General features: G+C 43.3%; 1 protein-coding gene across 2 annotated transcripts in view; it reads right to left on the bottom strand.

Annotated features, from left to right (window-relative positions):
- LOC118394092 (protein patched homolog 1) overlaps positions 1–26804 on the bottom strand; it is a 172495-nt gene that overhangs the window by 105776 nt on the left and 39915 nt on the right. For both annotated transcript variants that reach the window (XM_052479086.1, XM_052479087.1), the window contains exons 3-5: positions 4042–4231; positions 3621–3690; positions 3285–3376 (exon numbers count right to left, since the gene is read on the bottom strand). In XM_052479086.1, coding sequence (XP_052335046.1) covers positions 3285–3376; positions 3621–3690; positions 4042–4231 — 352 coding nt within the window. The remainder of the gene's footprint in view (positions 1–3284; positions 3377–3620; positions 3691–4041; positions 4232–26804) is intronic.

Raw genomic sequence — 26804 nt, 5'->3', positions numbered from 1 at the left:
ATGAGTGATGTGTATAATGAGTGATGTGTATAATGAGTGATGTGTATAATGAGTGATGTTTATAATGAGTGATGTTTATAATGAGTGATGTTTATAATGAGTGATGTGTGTAATGAGTGATGTGTATAATGAGTGATGTGTATAATGAGTGATGTGTATAATGAGTGATGTGTATAATGAGTGATGTTTATAATGAGTGATGTTTATAATGAGTGATGTTTATAATGAGTGATGTGTATAATGAGTGATGTGTATAATGAGTGATGTGTATAATGAGTGATGTTTATAATGAGTGATGTGTGTAATGAGTGATGTGTTTAATGAGTGATGTTTATAATGAGTGATGTGTATAATGAGTGATGTGTATAATGAGTGATGTGTATAATGAGTGATGTTTATAATGAGTGATGTTTATAATGAGTGATGTTTATAATGAGTGATGTGTATAATGAGTGATGTTTATAATGAGTGATGTTTATAATGAGTGATGTGTGTAATGAGTGATGTGTATAATGAGTGATGTGTATAATGAGTGATGTTTATAATGAATGATGTGGATAATGTATGGTGTGTATAATGTATGATGTATATAATGTGTGATGTGTATTATTTGTGATGTGTACAATGTGTGATGAAATGTGTATAATGTATGATGTGTATAATGTGTGATGTGATGTGTATACTGTATGATGTGTAGAATGTGTGGTGTGTATAATGTGTGATGTGATGTGTATACTGTATGATGTGTAGAATGTGTGGTGTGTATAATGTGTGATATGTATAATGTGTGATGTGTATCATGTGTGATGTGTATAATGAGTGATGTGTATAATGAGTGATGTGTATAATGAGTGATGTTTATAATGAGTGATGTGTATAATGAGTGATGTTTATAATGAGTGATGTGTGTAATGAGTGATGTGTATAATGAGTGATGTGTATAATGAGTGATGTGTATAATGAGTGATGTTTATAATGAGTGATGTGTGTAATGAGTGATGTGTATAATGAGTGATGTTTATAATGAGTGATGTGTGTAATGAGTGATGTGTATAATGAGTGATGTGTATAATGAGTGATGTGTATAATGAGTGATGTGTGTAATGAGTGATGTGTATAATGAGTGATGTGTATAATGAGTGATGTGTATAATGAGTGATGTGTATAATGAGTGATGTTTATAATGAGTGATGTGTATAATGAGTGATGTGTATAATGAGTGATGTGTGTAATGAGTGATGTGTATAATGAGTGATGTGTATAATGAGTGATGTTTATAATGAGTGATGTTTATAATGAGTGATGTGTATAATGAGTGATGTGTATAATGAGTGATGTGTATAATGAGTGATGTTTATAATGAGTGATGTGTATAATGAGTGATGTTTATAATGAGTGATGTGTATAATGAGTGATGTGTATAATGAGTGATGTGTATAATGAGTGATGTGTATAATGAGTGATGTGTATAATGAGTGATGTGTATAATGAGTGATGTTTATAATGAGTGATGTGTATAATGAGTGATGTGTATAAAGAGTGATGTGTATAATGAGTGATGTGTATAATGAGTGATGTGTATAAAGAGTGATGTGTATAATGAGTGATGTGTATAAAGAGTGATGTGTATAAAGAGTGATGTGTATAATGAGTGATGTGTATAATGAGTGATGTGTGTAATGAGTGATGTGTATAATGAGTGATGTGTATAATGAGTGATGTGTATAATGAGTGATGTGTAGAATGTGTGGTGTGTATAATGTGTGATATGTATAATGTGTGATGTGTATCATGTGTGATGTGTATAATGAGTGATGTGTATAATGAGTGATGTGTGTAATGAGTGATGTGTATAATGAGTGATGTGTATAATGAGTGATGTGTGTAATGAGTGATGTGTATAATGAGTGATGTGTATAATGAGTGATGTGTATAATGAGTGATGTGTAGAATGTGTGGTGTGTATAATGTGTGATATGTATAATGTGTGATGTGTATCATGTGTGATGTGTATAATGAGTGATGTGTATAATGAGTGATGTGTATAATGAGTGATGTTTATAATGAGTGATGTGTATAATGAGTGATGTTTATAATGAGTGATGTGTGTAATGAGTGATGTGTATAATGAGTGATGTGTATAATGAGTGATGTGTGTAATGAGTGATGTGTATAATGAGTGATGTGTATAATGAGTGATGTGTATAATGAGTAATGTGTATAATGAGTGATGTTTATAATGAGTGATGTGTATAATGAGTGATGTGTATAATGAGTGATGTGTATAATGAGTGATGTGTATAATGAGTGATGTGTATAATGAGTGATGTGTATAATGAGTGATGTGTATAATGAGTGATGTGTATAATGAGTGATGTGTATAATGAGTGATGTGTATAATGAGTGATGTGTATAATGAGTGATGTGTATAATGAGTGATGTGTATAATGAGTGATGTTTATAATGAGTGATGTGTATAATGAGTGATGTGTATAAAGAGTGATGTGTATAATGAGTGATGTGTATAATGAGTGATGTGTATAATGAGTGATGTGTATAATGAGTGATGTGTATAATGAGTGATGTGTATAATGAGTGATGTGTATAATGAGTGATGTGTATAATGAGTGATGTGTATAATGAGTGATGTGTGTAATGAGTGATGTGTATAATGAGTGATGTGTATAATGAGTGATGTGTATTATGAGTGATGTGTATAATGAGTGCATAATGTGTATAATGAGTGTATAATGAGTGATGTGTGTAATGTGTGATGTGTATAATGAGTGATGTGTATTATGAGTGATGTGTATAATGAGTGTATAATGTGTATAATGAGTGTATAATGAGTGATGTGTATAATGAGTGATGTGTATAATGAGTGATGTGTATAATGAGTGATGTGTGTAATGAGTGTTGTGTATAATGAGTGATGTGTATTATGAGTGATGTGTATTATGAGTGATGTGTATAATGAGTGTATAATGTGTATAATGAGTGTTGTGTATAATGAGTGATGTGTATTATGAGTGATGTGTATAATGAGTGTATAATGTGTATAATGAGTGTATAATGAGTGATGTGTATTATGAGTGATGTGTATAATGTGTATAATGAGTGATGTGTATTATGAGTGATGTGTATTATGAGTGATGTGTATAATGAGTGTATAATGTGTATAATGAGTGTATAATGAGTGATGTGTATTATGAGTGATGTGTATAAATGAGTGTATAATGTGTATAATGAGTGTATAATGAGTGATGTGTGTAATGTGTACTCACGGGAGGTAGACCATTCCAGACTGGAGCTTGGCTCCCTCCCAGAAACAGTCCAGCGGAGTGATGATGAGACAGGGGTGGAGCTTTTCAATGATCTGACAGGAGAATGCAGACACCATGTTACCACTGATGCTATTATCAGTACAGTAGAACATCACATTATACTAAAATCACATGATGATAGTAACATCACAACAACTTCTTGATGATCTGATCAGAGACAGCAGAAACCACGTGACCACTGACGCTCTACAACTACTAATCACATTCTATTCCTCTGTATGAGAGGCAGTGTTTGGTGTAGAAAGAGAGAGACAAACTCAGTTCACTCATGCTTACCTGGTTCACAAAATGAGCTTCAGTATCCATTTCTCCTGATTTGTAGCATAAATGTTCCAATTTCCATTGTCTGAAACGGAGGCATTCAATATATCACTTGCACAACAGCTTTGAACAATCTAAAACATAATTTGTTTGAGTGTGTGTGTGTGAGTGTGTGTGTGTGTGTGTGTGTGTGTGTGTGTGTGTGTGTGTGTGTGTGTGTGTGTGTGTGTGTGTGTGTGTGTGTGTGTGTGTGTGTGTGTGTGTGTGTGTGTGTGTTAGAGTGTCACCTGTTATAGTGGCGAACGTGCACTCAGCTGGTGTGTGTGTATGCGTGCATGTAAGTACAGTGTGTGTGTGTGTGTGTGTGTGTGGGTGTGTGTTAAAGAGGTAAACATGCACTCAGCCGGTGTAAGTACAGTGTGTGTGGGTGTGTTACCTGTTAAAGAGGTAAACGTGCACTTGGCTGGCACTGATGGCTGAGTCCAGGTGTTGTTGTAGCGCCTCCAAAGTGAGCACGTTAGCGCCCTCCTGGCGCGGTGCCTGAATCATCAGCTGAGGACTGAACATGGACTCCTCGCCCATCTTCAGACGTGTGTATTTCAGCTCCTGATTCACCCTGCCGCCCACTGCACACCAGAGTACAGACACACAGTCAGTATTGTATGTACACACACCAACACATATTACATACACAACTTTCAGAACCTGGTCTGATGTACAAAAACACACAACCTTCTATAACAAACTATAAAATCACATTAATGTATACATCAGCCTTCCTGAAAGAGCAATAATGCATGTGATGACTTGTCAGCCCCGGTTACCAATATCTTTTCCAATAGCCTTAGAATGTCAGTACAGTGTCATAAAATGCCAGTCTCTACCTCAGTATTTGATCTCTGCCTCAGCCTTACAAAGACAAAAAAGGAGGGAGAAAGTCGTTCTTCCGTCCCCTTCCTCCCTCACTACCTTCCTCCCTCGCTCTGACATACTGTACATTTACATAAAGGTACAAGATAAAACTATCCATTTTTTTCAGAGTGATTTTTCCCTATAGGATGAGACATCATTGTCTCCAGCTCTGTCTCTGAAGGACAAGTCAGACCAGTAGAACGTAAGCTGTATGCTGCAGGTAGCCGTCCTATCACTCCTGACCAGAGAACATCGGCCATCAATTCCTGTTATTTTCCAGATGATTCCACAAGTTAATCTACTGTGTATGGCCGACATCCATTAGCCCTGCTTAAAGCTCAAACCCCTATGTTGTGAAACAGCCACGTCCGTTTGGGATATTACAACAACAAAGAAGTCACTTCCTCGATCATCACTGCATGCATTTCATAAAACAGCAGAATATATTTCAAGTTTTCATAACAATCGGAAATCTGTATTTTTTTAACGCCGATTTTGCCAATGTTTTTTTTACAACTTTATTTAACGAGGCAAGTCAGTTAAGAACACATTCTTATTTTCAATGATGGCCTAGGATCGGTGGGTTAGCTGCCTTGTTCAGGGGCAGAACGACAGATTTTTACCATGTCAGCGCAAGGATTCAATCTTGCAACCTTATGGTTAACTAGTCCAACGCTCTAACCACCTGCCTCACGAGGAGCCTGCCTGTTACGCGAATGCAGTAGAATCCAAGATAAGTTGCTCGCTAGAATTAAATGTATCATATAAAAATCAATCATAATCACTAGTTAACTACACATGGTTGATGATATTACTAGTTTATCTAGCGTGTCCTGCGGTGCATATAGTCGATGCGGTGCGCATTCGCGATAAAGGACTTTCGTTGCTTCAACGTGTACCTAACCATAAACATCAATGCCTTTCTTAAAATCAATACACAGAAGTATATATTTTTAAACCTGCATATTTACTGTAGCTAAAAGAAAGGTGAGCAGGCAATATTAACCAGGTGAAATTGTCACTTCTCTCCTGTTCATTGCAAGCAGAGTCAGGGTACATGCAACAGTTTGGGCTGCCTGGCTCATTGCGAACTAATTTGCCAGAATTTTACGTAATTATGACATAACATTGAAGGTTGTGCAATGTTACAGCAATATTTAGACTTAGAGATGCCATCCGTTAGATAAAATACAGAACGGTTCCGTATTTCACTGAAAGAATAAACGTTTTGTTTTCGAAATGATATAGTTTCCAGATTCTACCATTTTCATGACCAAAGGTTCGTATTTCTGTGTGTTATTATGTCATAATTAAGTCTATGATTTGATAGAGCAGTCTGACTGAGCGATGGTAGGCACCAGCAGGCTCGTACGCATTCATTCAAACAGCACTTTCGTGCATTTCGCCAGCAGCTCTTTGCAATGCTTGAAGCATTGCGCTGTTTATGACTTCAAGCCTATCAACTCCCGAGATTAGGCTGGTGTAAACGATGTGAAATGGCTAGCTAGTTAGTGGGGTGCGTGATAATAGCGTTTCAAACGTCACTCGCTCTGAGACTTGGAGTAGTTGTTCCCCTTGCTCTGCATGGGTAAAGCTGCTTCGAGGGTGGCTGTTGTCGATGTGAAATACAAATGGTATAGAGAGAAATAGTCCTATAATAACTACAACCTAAAACTTCTTACCTGGGAATATTGAAGACTCATGTTAAAAGGAACCACCAGCTTTCATATGTTCTCATGTTCTGAGCAAGGAACTTAAACGTTCGCTTTCTTACATGGTGCCACGTTCTGACCTTTATTTCCTTTGTTTTGTCATTATTTAGTATGGGCAGGGCGTGAGTTGGGTGGGCAGTCTATGTTTGTTTTTCTATGTTTTGGGGTATTTCTATGTTTCGGCCTAGTATGGTTCTCAATCAGAGGCAGGTGTCATTAGTTGTCTCTGATTGAGAATCATACTTAGGTAGCCTGGGTTTCACTGTGTGTTTGTGGGTGATTGTTCCTGTCTCTGTGTTTTGCACCAGATAGGGCTGTTTTGGGTTGTCACGTTTCTTGTTTTTGTTAGTTTGTTCATGTGAAGTGATTTATTAAAACATGAATCAAAATAACCACGCTGCGCTTTGGTCCGCCTCTCCGTCAATGGAAGAAATCCCTTACAGAATCACCCACCAACCAAGGACCAAGTGGCGTGGTAAAAGACAGCGACGACAGCAGCAGCAACAACAGCGGCCAGCATCACAGGACTCCTGGACATGGGAGGAGATACTGAATGGAGAGGGACCCTGGGCACTGGCTGGGGAATATCGCCGCCCCAAAGCAGCGAAAGCTGAGCGGCGGCGATATGAGGAGGCAGTGCGACAGGTACGAGGCAGCCCCAAAACATTTTTTGGGGGGGGGCAGACGAGGTGTGGTACTAAGCCAGGTAGCAGACCTGAGCTCACTCCTTGTGCTTATTATAAGCAGCGCATTACTGGTCAGGCACCGTGTTATGCGGTTAAGCGCACGGTGTCGCCAGTACGTGCCCATAGCCCGGTGCGCTATAGGGCAGCCTCCCGAAAGTGCCATGCGAGTATGGACATCGAGCGAGGGCGTATGGTGCCTGCTCAGCGTGTCTGGTTGCCGGTGCGCAGTTTTGGTCCAGGGTATCCTGCGCCGGCTCTGCGTACTGTGTCCCCGGGGCGCTGAATTGGGTGGGCAGTCTATGTTTGTTTTTCTATGTTTTGGGGTATTTCTATGTTTCGGCCTAGTATGGTTCTCAATCATAGGCAGGTGTCATTAGTTGTCTCTGATTGAGAATCATACTTAGGTAGCCTGGGTTTCATTGTGTTTGTGGGTGATTGTTCCTGTCTCTGTCTCTGCACCAGATAGGACTGTTTAGGTTTTCCATGTTTATTGTTTTGTAGTGTTCATGTGTACATTTACGTATTAAAAGAACCATGGACACTTACCACGCCGCATATTGGTCCTCTGATCCTTTTCGCCTCTCCTCTTCGGAAGAAGAAGGAAATCCCTGACACATGGCACATATTGCACTTTTACTTTCTTCTCCAACCCTTTGTTTTTGCATTATTTAAACCAAATTGAACATGTTTCATTATTCATTTGAAGCTAAATTGATTTTATTGGTGTATTATATTAAGTTAAAATAAGTGTTCATTCAGTATTGTTGTAATTATCATTATTACAAATAAATAAAAATCACCCGATTAATCGGTATCGGCTTTACCTCCCCCCCTCCAATAATCGGTATCGGCGTTGAAAAATCATAATCGGTCGACCTCTAATATCTACAGTAATTGTTTTTTACAGACAGCTGCTGGACTCTCCTCGTTCATAAGCAAAACAATAACAAACGGCGCTAGGGCACTATTTCACCGAATGTGTATTCTAGCTTTAAATCCAGAAATCACTGCCTCTGTCCTCCAGAATGGTAGCTGGTAAGGTTGACACAGAACATTTCAACAAAGTCTCTTTACCACAGATCATATCTGCTCACCATTCAGCATTGGCAGACTAACATGATGTAGAATGTCAAGACATGTTGGTGTTTCAACAGCCATGCCACTGGCTCGCACATCGTTGGTTCAATTTCACTGGGACAACTTTGTGTATGCACACCTGTGTAATAGTCCTTCCGCCAGTGTGTGTTTGATGAAAATATGCACCAAAGTGCAGTCCTCTCTGCGTGTGTGTGTGTCTCTCTCTCTCACACACACAAAGTTCTGAAGAATTGCTGAGAAAGCTGTGTGAAAATCTGTTTAGTTTTATATGCTACAATCCAATTGAACAATTGTTCGACTACAATTCCTGATTCAAACGTAGGTGGAATATTGTCAGCATATTGTAATCGTGTTAAAGTTAAGCATGCTAATCTGTCTGGGCCAGACCACCCAGTCAGACCAGAGAGCAACATGGAGGGAGGGGGCCATGTCTGGCAGTATTAGGGAAACACACTCAATGTCCTTTTCTCGACCCAAACACAGCGCCCCCATCTGATCTGGTTTGAGAGCATGCTTAGAATCAACATTATAAATAGCAGGCCTAACCAAAGACGGGTGGTGACATGCTTTTTACTGCTCACTCCCTGTTCTCCCCTCATCTACATAAACCTACATGGAACTGATTTACCTACACCTGCATGGAACTGATTTACATACACCTGCATGGAACTGATCTAACTACACCTGCATGGAACTGATCTACCTACACCTGCATGGAACTGATTTACATACACCTGCATGGAACTGATCTAACTACACCTGCATGGAACTGATCTACCTACACCTACATGGAACTGATCTAACGACACCTGCATGGAACTGATCTACCTACACCTACATGGAACTGATCTACCTACACCTGCATGGAACTGATTTACCTACACCTGCATGGAACTGATCTAACTACACCTGCATGGAACTGATCTAACTACATCTGCATGGAACTGATCTACCTACACCTGCATGGAACTGATCTACCTACACCTGCATGGAACTGATCTAACTACATCTGCATGGAACTGATCTACCTACACCTGCATGGAACTGATCTAACTACATCTGCATGGAACTGATTTACCTACACCTGCATGGAACTGATCTAACTACACCTGCATGGAACTGATCTAACTACATCTGCATGGAACTGATCTACCTACACCTGCATGGAACTGATCTACCTACACCTGCATGGAACTGATCTACCTACACCTGCATGGAACTGATCTAACTACACCTGCATGGAACTGATCTAACTACACCTGCATGAAACTGATCTAACTACACCTGCATGGAACTGATCTAACTACTCCTGCATGGAACTGATCTAACTACACCTGCATGGAACTGATCTAACTACACCTGCATGGAACTGATCTAACTACACCTGCATGGAACTGATCTAACTACACCTGCATGGAACTGATCTACCTACACCTGCATGGAACTGATTTACCTACACCTGCATGGAACTGATCTAACTACACCTGCATGGAACTGATCTAACTACACCTGCATGGAACTGATCTACCTACACCTGCATGGAACTGATCTAACTACACCTGCATGGAACTGATCTACCTACACCTGCATGGAACTGATCTACCTACACCCGCATGGAACTGATCTAACTACACGTGCATGGAACTGATCTACCTACACCTGCATGGAACTGATCTACCTACACCTACATGGAACTGATCTAACGACACCTGCATGGAACTGATCTAACTACACCCGCATGGAACTGATCTAACTACACCTGCATGGAACTGATCTAACTACACCTGCATGGAACTGATCTAACTACACCTGCATGGAACTGATTTACCTACACCTGCATGGAACTGATCTACCTACACCTACATGGAACTGATTTACCTACACCTGCATGGAACTGATCTAACTACACCTGCATGGAACTGATCTACCTACACCTGCATGGAACTGATTTACCTACACCTGCATGGAACTGATCTACCTACACCCGCATGGAACTGATCTACCTACACCCGCATGGAACTGATCTAACTACACGTGCATGGAACTGATCTAACTACACCTGCATGGAACTGATCTACCTACACCTACATGGAACTGATCTACCTACACCTGCATGGAACTGATCTACCTACACCTGCATGGAACTGATTTACCTACACCTGCATGGAACTGATCTAACTACACCTGCATGGAACTGATCTACCTACACCTGCATGGAACTGACATGGAACTGATCTACCTACACCTTCATGGAACTGATCTACCTACACCTGCATGGAACTGATTTACCTACACCTGCATGGAACTGATCTACCTACACCTGCATGGAACTGATCTACCTACACCTACATGGAACTGATCTACCTACACCTACATGGAACTGATCTACCTACACCTGCATGGAACTGATCTACCTACACCTGCATGGAACTGATCTACCTACACCTGCATGGAACTGATCTACCTACACCTGCATGGAACTGATCTACCTACACCTACATGGAACTGATCTACCTACACCTGCATGGAACTGATTTACCTACACCTGCATGGAACTGATCTAACTACACCTGCATGAAACTGATCTACCTACACCTGCATGGAACTGATCTAACTACACCTGCATGGAACTGATCTAACTACACCTGCATGGAACTGATCTAACTACACCTGCATGGAACTGATCTAACTACACCTGCATGGAACTGATCTAACTACACCTGCATGGAACTGATCTACCTACACCTGCATGGAACTGATTTACCTACACCTGCATGGAACTGATCTAACTACACCTGCATGGAACTGATCTAACTACACCTGCATGGAACTGATCTACCTACACCTGCATGGAACTGATCTAACTACACCTGCATGGAACTGATCTACCTACACCTGCATGGAACTGATTTACCTACACCTGCATGGAACTGATCTACCTACACCTGCATGGAACTGATCTACCTACGCCTACATGGAACTGATCTACCTACACCTACATGGAACTGATCTACCTACACCTGCATGGAACTGATCTACCTACACCTGCATGTAACTGATCTACCTACACCTACATGGAACTGATCTACCTACACCTGCATGGAACTGATCTACCTACACCTACATGGAACTGATCTACCTACACCTGCATGGAACTGATTTACCTACACCTGCATGGAACTGATCTAACTACAGCTGCATGGAACTGATCTACCTACACCTGCATGGAACTGATCTACCTACACCTGCATGGAACTGATCTAACTACACCTGCATGGAACTGATCTAACTACACCTGCATGGAACTGATCTACCTACAGCTGCATGGAACTGATCTAACTACACCTGCATGGAACTGATCTACCTACACCTGCATGGAACTGATCTACCTACACCTGCATGGAACTGATCTACCTACACCTGCATGGAACTGATTTACCTACACCTGCATGGAACTGATCTAACTACACCTGCATGGAACTGATCTAACTACACCTGCATGGAACTGATCTAACTACACCTGCATGGAACTGATCTAACTACACCTGCATGGAACTGATCTACCTACACCTGCATGGAACTGATTTACCTACACCTGCATGGAACTGATCTACCTACACCTACATGGAACTGATTTACCTACACCTGCATGGAACTGATCTAACTACACCTGCATGGAACTGATCTACCTACACCTGCATGGAACTGATTTACCTACACCTGCATGGAACTGATCTAACTACACCTGCATGGAACTGATCTACCTACACCTGCATGGAACTGATCTAACTACACCTGCATGGAACTGATCTACCTACACCTGCATGGAACTGATCTACCTACGCCTACATGGAACTGATCTACCTACACCTACATGGAACTGATCTACCTACACATGCATGGAACTGATCTACCTACACCTGCATGGAACTGATCTACCTACACCTGCATGGAACTGCATGGAACTGATTTACCTACACCTGCATGGAACTGATCTAACTACACCTGCATGGAACTGATCTAACTACACCTGCATGGAACTGATCTAACTACACCTGCATGGAACTGATCTAACTACACCTGCATGGAACTGATCTACCTACACCTGCATGGAACTAAGGGATTTACCTACACCTGCATGGAACTGATCTACCTACACCTGCATGGAACTGATCTACCTACACCTGCATGGAACTGATCTAACTACACCTGCATGGAACTGATCTAACTACACCTGCATGGAACTGATCTAACTACACCTACATGGAACTGATCTAACGACACCTGCATGGAACTGATCTACCTACACCTGCATGGAACTGATTTACCTACACCTGCATGGAACTGATCTAACTACACCTGCATGGAACTGATCTACCTACACCTGCATGGAACTGATCTACCTACACCTACATGGAACTGATCTACCTACACCTTCATGGAACTGATCTACCTACACCTGCATGGAACTGATTTACCTACACCTGCATGGAACTGATCTACCTACACCTGCATGGAACTGATCTACCTACGCCTACATGGAACTGATCTACCTACACTTACATGGAACTGATCTACCTACACCTGCATGGAACTGATCTACCTACACCTGCATGGAACTGATCTACCTACACCTACATGGAACTGATCTACCTACACCTGCATGGAACTGGATCTACCTACACCTACATGGAACTGATCTACCTACACCTGCATGGAACTGATTTACCTACACCTGCATGGAACTGATCTAACTACACCTGCATGAAACTGATCTAACTACACCTGCATGGAACTGATCTAACTACACCTGCATGGAACTGATCTAACTACACCTGCATGGAACTGATCTAACTACACCTGCATGGAACTGATCTAACTACACCTGCATGGAACTGATCTACCTACACCTGCATGGAACTGATCTACCTACACCTGCATGGAACTGATTTACCTACACCTGCATGGAACTGATCTAACTACACCTGCATGGAACTGATCTAACTACACCTGCATGGAACTGATCTACCTACACCTGCATGGAACTGATCTAACTACACCTGCATGGAACTGATCTACCTACACCTGCATGGAACTGATCTACCTACACCTGCATGGAACTGATCTACCTACACCTGCATGGAACTGATCTACCTACACCTGCATGGAACTGATCTACCTACACCTACATGGAACTGATCTACTACACCTGCATGGAACTGATCTAACTACACCCTGCATGGAACTGATCTAACTACACCTGCATGGAACTGATCTAACTACACCTGCATGGAACTGATCTAACTACACCTGCATGGAACTGATTTACCTACACCTGCATGGAACTGATCTACCTACACCTACATGGAACTGATTTACCTACACCTGCATGGAACTGATCTAACTACACCTGCATGGAACTGATCTAACTACACCTGCATGGAACTATCTACCTACACCTGCATGGAACTGATTTACCTACACCTGCATGGAACTGATCTACCTACACCTGCATGGAACTGATCTACCTACACCTGCATGGAACTGATCTAACTACACCTGCATGGAACTGATCTAACTACACCTGCATGGAACTGATCTACCTACACCTGCATGGAACTGATCTAACGACACCTGCATGGAACTGATCTACCTACACCTGCATGGAACTGATTTACCTACACCTGCATGGAACTGATCTAACTACACCTGCATGGAACTGATCTACCTACACCTGCATGGAACTGATCTACCTACACCTACATGGAACTGATCTACCTACACCTTCATGGAACTGATCTACCTACACCTGCATGGAACTGATTTACCTACACCTGCATGGAACTGATCTACCTACACCTGCATGGAACTGATCTACCTACGCCTGCATGGAACTGATCTACCTACACCTACATGGAACTGATCTACCTACACCTGCATGGAACTGATCTACCTACACCTGCATGGAACTGATCTACCTACACCTACACATGGAACTGATCTACCTACACCTGCATGGAACTGATTTACCTACACCTGCATGGAACTGATCTAACTACACCTGCATGAAACTGATCTAACTACACCTGCATGGAACTGATCTAACTACTCCTGCATGGAACTGATCTAACTACACCTGCATGGAACTGATCTAACTACACCTGCATGGAACTGATCTAACTACACCTGCATGGAACTGATCTAACTACACCTGCATGGAACTGATCTACCTACACCTGCATGGAACTGATTTACCTACACCTGCATGGAACTGATCTAACTACACCTGCATGGAACTGATCTAACTACACCTGCATGGAACTGATCTACCTACACCTGCATGGAACTGATCTAACTACACCTGCATGGAACTGATCTACCTACACCTGCATGGAACTGATTTACCTACACCTGCATGGAACTGATCTACCTACACCTGCATGGAACTGATCTACCTACGCCTACATGGAACTGATCTACCTACACCTACATGGAACTGATCTACCTACACCTGCATGGAACTGATCTACCTACACCTGCATGTAACTGATCTACCTACACCTACATGGAACTGATCTACCTACACCTGCATGGAACTGATCTACCTACACCTACATGGAACTGATCTACCTACACCTGCATGGAACTGATTTACCTACACCTGCATGGAACTGATCTAACTACAGCTGCATGGAACTGATCTACCTACACCTGCATGGAACTGATCTACCTACACCTGCATGGAACTGATCTAACTACACCTGCATGGAACTGATCTAACTACACCTGCATGGAACTGATCTACCTACAGCTGCATGGAACTGATCTAACTACACCTGCATGGAACTGATCTACCTACACCTGCATGGAACTGATCTACCTACACCTGCATGGAACTGATCTACCTACACCTGCATGGAACTGATTTACCTACACCTGCATGGAACTGATCTAACTACACCTGCATGGAACTGATCTAACTACACCTGCATGGAACTGATCTAACTACACCTGCATGGAACTGATCTAACTACACCTGCATGGAACTGATCTACCTACACCTGCATGGAACTGATTTACCTACACCTGCATGGAACTGATCTACCTACACCTACATGGAACTGATTTACCTACACCTGCATGGAACTGATCTAACTACACCTGCATGGAACTGATCTACCTACACCTGCATGGAACTGATTTACCTACACCTGCATGGAACTGATCTAACTACACCTGCATGGAACTGATCTACCTACACCTGCATGGAACTGATCTAACTACACCTGCATGGAACTGATCTACCTACACCTGCATGGAACTGATCTACCTACGCCTACATGGAACTGATCTACCTACACCTACATGGAACTGATCTACCTACACATGCATGGAACTGATCTACCTACACCTGCATGGAACTGATCTACCTACACCTGCATGGAACTGATTTACCTACACCTGCATGGAACTGATCTAACTACACCTGCATGGAACTGATCTAACTACACCTGCATGGAACTGATCTAACTACACCTGCATGGAACTGATCTAACTACACCTGCATGGAACTGATCTACCTACACCTGCATGGAACTGATTTACCTACACCTGCATGGAACTGATCTACCTACACCTGCATGGAACTGATCTACCTACACCTGCATGGAACTGATCTAACTACACCTGCATGGAACTGATCTAACTACACCTGCATGGAACTGATCTAACTACACCTACATGGAACTGATCTAACGACACCTGCATGGAACTGATCTACCTACACCTGCATGGAACTGATTTACCTACACCTGCATGGAACTGATCTAACTACACCTGCATGGAACTGATCTACCTACACCTGCATGGAACTGATCTACCTACACCTACATGGAACTGATCTACCTACACCTTCATGGAACTGATCTACCTACACCTGCATGGAACTGATTTACCTACACCTGCATGGAACTGATCTACCTACACCTGCATGGAACTGATCTACCTACGCCTACATGGAACTGATCTACCTACACCTACATGGAACTGATCTACCTACACCTGCATGGAACTGATCTACCTACACCTGCATGGAACTGATCTACCTACACCTACATGGAACTGATCTACCTACACCTGCATGGAACTGATCTACCTACACCTACATGGAACTGATCTACCTACACCTGCATGGAACTGATTTACCTACACCTGCATGGAACTGATCTAACTACACCTGCATGAAACTGATCTAACTACACCTGCATGGAACTGATCTAACTACTCCTGCATGGAACTGATCTAACTACACCTGCATGGAACTGATCTAACTACACCTGCATGGAACTGATCTAACTACACCTGCATGGAACTGATCTAACTACACCTGCATGGAACTGATCTACCTACACCTGCATGGAACTGATTTACCTACACCTGCATGGAACTGATCTAACTACACCTGCATGGAACTGATCTAACTACACCTGCATGGAACTGATCTACCTACACCTGCATGGAACTGATCTAACTACACCTGCATGGAACTGATCTACCTACACCTGCATGGAACTGATTTACCTACACCTGCATGGAACTGATCTACCTACACCTGCATGGAACTGATCTACCTACACCTGCATGGAACTGATCTAACTACACCTGCATGGAACTGATCTAACTACACCTGCATGGAACTGATCTACCTACACCTACATGGAACTGATCTAACGACACCTGCATGGAACTGATCTACCTACACCTGCATGGAACTGATTTACCTACACCTGCATGGAACTGATCTAACAACACCTGCATGGAACTGATCTACCTACACCTGCATGGAACTGATCTACCTACACCTACATGGAACTGATCTACCTACACCTTCATGGAACTGATCTACCTACACCTGCATGGAACTGATTTACCTACACCTGCATGGAACTGATCTACCTACACCTGCATGGAACTGATCTACCTACGCCTACATGGAACTGATCTACCTACACCTACATGGAACTGATCTAACTACACCTGCATGGAACTGATCTAACTACACCTGCATGGAACTGATCTAACTACACCTGCATGGAACTGATCTAACTACACCTGCATGGAACTGATCTACCTACACCTGCATGGAACTGATTTACCTACACCTGCATGGAACTGATCTACCTACACCTGCATGGAACTGATCTACCTACACCTGCATGGAACTGATCTAACGACACCTGCATGGAACTGATCTACCTACACCTGCATGGAACTGATTTACCTACACCTGCATGGAACTGATCTAACTACACCTGCATGGAACTGATCTACCTACACCTGCATGGAACTGATCTACCTACACCTACAAGGAACTGATCTACCTACACCTTCATGGAACTGATCTACCTACACCTGCATGGAACTGATTTACCTACACCTGCATGGAACTGATCTACCTACACCTGCATGGAACTGATCTACCTACGCCACATGGAACTGATCTACCTACACCTACATGGAACTGATCTACCTACACCTGCATGGAACTGATCTACCTACACCTGCATGGAACTGATCTACCTACACCTACATGGAACTGATCTACCTACACCTGCATGGAACTGATCTACCTACACCTACATGGAACTGATCTACCTACACCTGCATGGAACTGATTTACCTACACCTGCATGGAACTGATCTAACTACACCTGCATGAAACTGATCTAACTACACCTGCATGGAACTGATCTAACTACTCCTGCATGGAACTGATCTAACTACACCTGCATGGAACTGATCTAACTACACCTGCATGGAACTGATCTAACTACACCTGCATGGAACTGATCTAACTACACCTGCATGGAACTGATCTACCTACACCTGCATGGAACTGATTTACCTACACCTGCATGGAACTGATCTAACTACACCTGCATGGAACTGATCTAACTACACCTGCATGGAACTGATCTACCTACACCTGCATGGAACTGATCTAACTACACCTGCATGGAACTGATCTACCTACACCTGCATGGAACTGATTTACCTACACCTGCATGGAACTGATCTACCTACACCCGCATGGAACTGATCTACCTACACCCGCATGGAACTGATCTAACTACACGTGCATGGAACTGATCTAACTACACCTGCATGGAACTGATCTACCTACACCTACATGGAACTGATCTAACGACACCTGCATGGAACTGATCTACCTACACCTGCATGGAACTGATTTACCTACACCTGCATGGAACTGATCTAACAACACCTGCATGGAACTGATCTACCTACACCTGCATGGAACTGATCTACCTACACCTACATGGAACTGATCTACCTACACCTTCATGGAACTGATCTACCTACACCTGCATGGAACTGATTTACCTACACCTGCATGGAACTGATCTACCTACACCTGCATGGAACTGATCTACCTACACCTACATGGAACTGATCTACCTACACCTACATGGAACTGATCTACCTACACCTGCATGGAACTGATCTACCTACACCTGCATGTAACTGATCTACCTACACCTACATGGAACTGATCTACCTACACCTGCATGGAACTGATCTACCTACACCTACATGGAACTGATCTACCTACACCTGCATGGAACTGATTTACCTACACCTGCATGGAACTGATCTAACTACAGCTGCATGGAACTGATCTACCTACACCTGCATGGAACTGATCTACCTACACCTGCATGGAACTGATCTAACTACACCTGCATGGAACTGATCTAACTACACCTGCATGGAACTGATCTACCTACACCTGCATGGAACTGATCTAACTACACCTGCATGGAACTGATCTACCTACACCTGCATGGAACTGATCTACCTACACCTGCATGGAACTGATCTACCTACACCTGCATGGAACTGGAACTTTACCTACACCTGCATGGAACTGATCTAACTACACCTGCATGGAACTGATCTAACTACACCTGCATGGAACTGATCTAACTACACCTGCATGGAACTGCTACACCTGCATGGAAACTACACCTGCATGGAACTGATCTACCTACACCTGCATGGAACTGATTTAACTACACCTGCATGGAACTGATCTACATACACCTACATGGAACTGATTTACCTACACCTGCATGGAACTGATCTAACTACACCTGCATGGAACTGATCTACCTACACCTGCATGGAACTGATTTACCTACACCTGCATGGAACTGATCTAACTACACCTGCATGGAACTGATCTACCTACACCTGCATGGAACTGATCTAACTACACCTGCATGGAACTGATCTACCTACACCTGCATGGAACTGATCTACCTACGCCTACATGGAACTGATCTACCTACACCTACATGGAACTGATCTACCTACACATGCATGAACTGATCTACCTACACCTGCATGGAACTGATCTACCTACACCTGCATGGAACTGATTTACCTACACCTGCATGGAACTGATCTAACTACACCTGCATGGAACTGATCTAACTACACCTGCATGGAACTGATCTAACTACACCTGCATGGAACTGATCTACCTACACCTGCATGGAACTGATTTACCTACACCTGCATGGAACTGATCTACCTACACCTGCATGGAACTGATCTACCTACACCTGCATGGAACTGATCTAACTACACCTGCATGGAACTGATCTAACTACACCTGCATGGAACTGATCTACCTACACCTGCATGGAACTGATCTACCTACACCTACATGGAACTGATCTACCTACACCTACATGGAACTGATCTACCTACACCTGCATGGAACTGATCTACCTACACCTACATGGAACTGATCTACCTACACCTGCATGGAACTGATCTACCTACACCTGCATGGAACTGATCTACCTACACCTACATGGAACTGATCTACCTACACCTACATGGAACTGATCTACCTACACCTACATGGAACTGATCTACCTACACCTACATGGAACTGATTTACCTACACCTGCATGGAACTGATCTAACTACACCTGCATGGAACTGATCTACCTACACCTGCATGGAACTGATCTAACTACACCTGCATGGAACTGATCTAACTACACCTGCATGGAACTGATCTAACTACACCTGCATGGAACTGATCTAACTACACCTGCATGGAACTGATCTACCTACACCTGCATGGAACTGATCTAACTACACCTGCATGGAACTGATCGACCTACACCTGCATGGAACTGATCGACCTACACCTGCATGGAACTGATCTAACTACACCTGTATGGAACTGATCTAACTACACCTACATGGAACTGATCTAACTACACCTGTATGGAACTGATCTAACTACACCTGCATGGAACTGATCTACCTACACCTGCATGGAACTGATCTACCTACAACTGCATGGAACTGATCTACATGCAACTCATAGAACTGATCTACCTACACCTACATGGAGCTGATCTACCTGCAACTCATAGAACTGATCTACCTACACCTGTATGGAACTGATCTACATGCAACTCATAGAACTGATCTACATCCAACTCATAGAACTGATCTACCTACACCTACATGGAGCTGATCTACCTACACCTGCATGGAACTGATTTACCTACACCTGCATGGAACTGATCTACCTACACCTGCATGGAACTGATCTACCTACACCTGCATGGAACTGATCTAACGACACCTGCATGGAACTGATCTACCTACACCTGCATGGAACTGATTTACCTACACCTGCATGGAACTGATCTAACTACACCTGCATGGAACTGATCTACCTACACCTGCATGGAACTGATCTACCTACACCTACATGGAACTGATCTACCTACACCTGCATGGAACTGATCTACCTACACCTGCATGGAACTGATTTACCTACACCTGCATGGAACTGATCTAACTACACCTGCATGGAACTGATCTACCTATGCCTACATGGAACTGATCTACCTACACCTACATGGAACTGATCTACCTACACCTGCATGGAACTGATCTACCTACACCTGCATGGAACTGATCTACCTACACCTACATGGAACTGATCTACCTACACCTGCATGGAACTGATCTACCTACACCTACATGGAACTGATCTACCTACACCTGCATGGAACTGATTTACCTACACCTGCATGGAACTGATCTAACTACACCTGCATGAAACTGATCTAACTACACCTGCATGGAACTGATCTAACTACTCCTGCATGGAACTGATCTAACTACACCTGCATGGAACTGATCTAACTACACCTGCATGGAACTGATCTAACTACACCTGCATGGAACTGATCTAACTACACCTGCATGGAACTGATCTACCTACACCTGCATGGAACTGATTTACCTACACCTGCATGGAACTGATCTAACTACACCTGCATGGAACTGATCTAACTACACCTGCATGGAACTGATCTACCTACACCTGCATGGAACTGATCTAACTACACCTGCATGGAACTGATCTACCTACACCTGCATGGAACTGATTTACCTACACCTGCATGGAACTGATCTACCTACACCCGCATGGAACTGATCTACCTACACCCGCATGGAACTGATCTAACTACACGTGCATGGAACTGATCTAACTACACCTGCATGGAACTGATCTACCTACACCTACATGGAACTGATCTAACGACACCTGCATGGAACTGATCTACCTACACCTGCATGGAACTGATTTACCTACACCTGCATGGAACTGATCTACAACACCTGCATGGAACTGATCTACCTACACCTGCATGGAACTGATCTACCTACACCTACATGGAACTGATCTACCTACACCTTCATGGAACTGATCTACCTACACCTGCATGGAACTGATTTACCTACACCTGCATGGAACTGATCTACCTACACCTGCATGGAACTGATCTACCTACGCCTACATGGAACTGATCTACCTACACCTACATGGAACTGATCTACCTACACCTGCATGGAACTGATCTACCTACACCTGCATGTAACTGATCTACCTACACCTACATGGAACTGATCTACCTACACCTGCATGGAACTGATCTACCTACACCTACATGGAACTGATCTACCTACACCTGCATGGAACTGATTTACCTACACCTGCATGGAACTGATCTAACTACAGCTGCATGGAACTGATCTACCTACACCTGCATGGAACTGATCTACCTACACCTGCATGGAACTGATCTAACTACACCTGCATGGAACTGATCTAACTACACCTGCATGGAACTGATCTACCTACAGCTGCATGGAACTGATCTAACTACACCTGCATGGAACTGATCTACCTACACCTGCATGGAACTGATCTACCTACACCTGCATGGAACTGATCTACCTACACCTGCATGGAACTGATTTACCTACACCTGCATGGAACTGATCTAACTACACCTGCATGGAACTGATCTAACTACACCTGCATGGAACTGATCTAACTACACCTGCATGGAACTGATCTAACTACACCTGCATGGAACTGATCTACCTACACCTGCATGGAACTGATTTACCTACACCTGCATGGAACTGATCTACATACACCTACATGGAACTGATTTACCTACACCTGCATGGAACTGATCTAACTACACCTGCATGGAACTGATCTACCTACACCTGCATGGAACTGATTTACCTACACCTGCATGGAACTGATCTAACTACACCTGCATGGAACTGATCTACCTACACCTGCATGGAACTGATCTAACTACACCTGCATGGAACTGATCTACCTACACCTGCATGGAACTGATCTACCTACGCCTACATGGAACTGATCTACCTACACCTACATGGAACTGATCTACCTACACATGCATGAACTGATCTACCTACACCTGCATGGAACTGATCTACCTACACCTGCATGGAACTGATTTACCTACACCTGCATGGAACTGATCTAACTACACCTGCATGGAACTGATCTAACTACACCTGCATGGAACTGATCTAACTACACCTGCATGGAACTGATCTACCTACACCTGCATGGAACTGATTTACCTACACCTGCATGGAACTGATCTACCTACACCTGCATGGAACTGATCTACCTACACCTGCATGGAACTGATCTAACTACACCTGCATGGAACTGATCTAACTACACCTGCATGGAACTGATCTACCTACACCTGCATGGAACTGATCTACCTACGCCTACATGGAACTGATCTACCTACACCTACATGGAACTGATCTACCTACACATGCATGGAACTGATCTACCTACACCTACATGGAACTGATCTACCTACACCTGCATGGAACTGATCTACCTACACCTGCATGGAACTGATCTACCTACACCTACATGGAACTGATCTACCTACACCTACATGGAACTGATCTACCTACACCTACATGGAACTGATCTACCTACACCTACATGGAACTGATTTACCTACACCTGCATGGAACTGATCTAACTACACCTGCATGGAACTGATCTACCTACACCTGCATGGAACTGATCTAACTACACCTGCATGGAACTGATCTAACTACACCTGCATGGAACTGATCTAACTACACCTGCATGGAACTGATCTAACTACACCTGCATGGAACTGATCTACCTACACCTGCATGGAACTGATCTAACTACACCTGCATGGAACTGATCGACCTACACCTGCATGGAACTGATCGACCTACACCTGCATGGAACTGATCTAACTACACCTGTATGGAACTGATCTAACTACACCTACATGGAACTGATCTAACTACACCTGTATGGAACTGATCTAACTACACCTGCATGGAACTGATCTACCTACACCTGCATGGAACTGATCTACCTACAACTGCATGGAACTGATCTACATGCAACTCATAGAACTGATCTACCTACACCTACATGGAGCTGATCTACCTGCAACTCATAGAACTGATCTACCTACACCTGTATGGAACTGATCTACATGCAACTCATAGAACTGATCTACATGCAACTCATAGAACTGATCTACCTACACCTACATGGAGCTGATCTACCGACACCTGCATGGAACTGATCTAACTACACCTGCATGGAACTGATCTAACTACACCTGCATGGAACTGATCCAACTGCACCTGCATGGAACTGATCCAACTGCACCTGCATGGAACTGATCTAACTACACCTGCATGGAACTCATCTACCTACACCTACGTGGAACTGATCGACCTACACCTACATGGAACTGATCTACCTACACCTGCATGGAACTGATCTAACTACACCTACATGGAACAGATCTAACTACACCTGCATGGAACTGATCTACCTACACCTGCATGGAACTGATCTACCTACACCTGCATGGAACTGATCTAACTACACCTGCATGGAACTGATCTACCTACACCTGCATGGAACTGATCTAACTACACCTGCATGGAACTGATCTACCTACACCTGCATGGAACTGATCTACCTACGCCTACATGGAACTGATCTACCTACACCTACATGGAACTGATCTACCTACACATGCATGAACTGATCTACCTACACCTGCATGGAACTGATCTACCTACACCTGCATGGAACTGATTTACCTACACCTGCATGGAACTGATCTAACTACACCTGCATGGAACTGATCTAACTACACCTGCATGGAACTGATCTAACTACACCTGCATGGAACTGATCTACCTACACCTGCATGGAACTGATTTACCTACACCTGCATGGAACTGATCTACCTACACCTGCATGGAACTGATCTACCTACACCTGCATGGAACTGATCTAACTACACCTGCATGGAACTGATCTAACTACACCTGCATGGAACTGATCTACCTACACCTGCATGGAACTGATCTACCTACGCCTACATGGAACTGATCTACCTACACCTACATGGAACTGATCTACCTACACATGCATGGAACTGATCTACCTACACCTACATGGAACTGATCTACCTACACCTGCATGGAACTGATCTACCTACACCTGCATGGAACTGATCTACCTACACCTACATGGAACTGATCTACCTACACCTACATGGAACTGATCTACCTACACCTACATGGAACTGATCTACCTACACCTACATGGAACTGATCTACCTACACCTGCATGGAACTGATTTACCTACACCTGCATGGAACTGATCTAACTACACCTGCATGGAACTGATCTACCTACACCTGCATGGAACTGATCTAACTACACCTGCATGGAACTGATCTAACTACACCTGCATGGAACTGATCTAACTACACCTGCATGGAACTGATCTAACTACACCTGCATGGAACTGATCTACCTACACCTGCATGGAACTGATCTAACTACACCTGCATGGAACTGATCTACCTACACCTGCATGGAACTGATCGACCTACACCTGCATGGAACTGATCTAACTACACCTGTATGGAACTGATCTAACTACACCTACATGGAACTGATCTAACTACACCTGTATGGAACTGATCTAACTACACCTGCATGGAACTGATCTACCTACACCTGCATGGAACTGATCTCTACTGCATGGAACTGATCTACTGCAACTCATGGATCTACCTACAACTGCATCTGACATGCAACTCATAGAACTGATCTACCTACACCTACATGGAGCTGATCTACCTGCAACTCGTAGAACTGATCTACCTACACCTGTATGGAACTGATCTACATGCAACTCATAGAACTGATCTACATGCAACTCATAGAACTGATCTACCTACACCTACATGGAGCTGATCTACCGACACCTGCATGGAACTGATCTAACTACACCTGCATGGAACTGATCTAACTACACCTGCATGGAACTGATCCAACTGCACCTGCATGGAACTGATCTAACTACACCTGCATGGAACTCATCTACCTACACCTACGTGGAACTGATCGACCTACACCTACATGGAACTGATCTACCTACACCTGCATGGAACTGATCTAACTACACCTACATGGAACAGATCTAACTACACCTGCATGGAACTGATCTACCTACACCTGCATGGAACTGATCTACCTACACCTACATGGAACTGATCTAACTACACCTGTATGGAACTGATCTAACTACACCTGCATGGAACTGATCTACCTGCACCTACATGGAACTGATCTACCTACACCTGCATGGAACTGATCTACTTACACCTGCATGGAACTGATCTACCTACACCTACATGGAACTAATCTACCTACACCTACATGGAACTGATCTAACTACACCTTTATGGAACTGATCTAACTGCACCTGCATGGAACTGATCTACCTACACCGGCATGGAACTGATTTACCTACACCTGCATGGAACTGATCTAACTACACCTGCATGGAACTGATCTACCTACACCTGCATGGAACTGATCTAACTACACCTGCATGGAACTGATCCAACTGCACCTGCATGGAACTGATCTACCTACACCTGCATGGAACTGATCTAACTACACCTGCATGGAACTGATCTACCTACAACTGCATGGAACTGATCTACCTACACCTGCATGGAACTGATCTACATGCAACTCATAGAACTGATCTACCTACACCTGCATGGAACTGATCTACCTACACCTGTATGGAACTGATCTACATGCAACTCATATAACTGATCTACCGACACCTACATGGAGCTGATCTACCTGCAACTCATAGAACTGATCTACCAACACCTACATGGAGCTGATCTACCTGCATCTCATAGAACTGATCTACCTACAACTGTGTGTGTGTGTGTGTGTGTGTGTGTGTGTGTGTGTGTGTGTGTGTGTGTGTGTG

Source organism: Oncorhynchus keta, chromosome 25 (genome assembly GCF_023373465.1).
Source record: "Oncorhynchus keta strain PuntledgeMale-10-30-2019 chromosome 25, Oket_V2, whole genome shotgun sequence".
NCBI classification, from domain to species: Eukaryota; Metazoa; Chordata; class Actinopteri; order Salmoniformes; family Salmonidae; genus Oncorhynchus; species Oncorhynchus keta.
The sequence above is the reverse complement of the archived record's forward strand: the minus strand, read 5'-3'. Positions and strand labels throughout refer to the sequence as shown.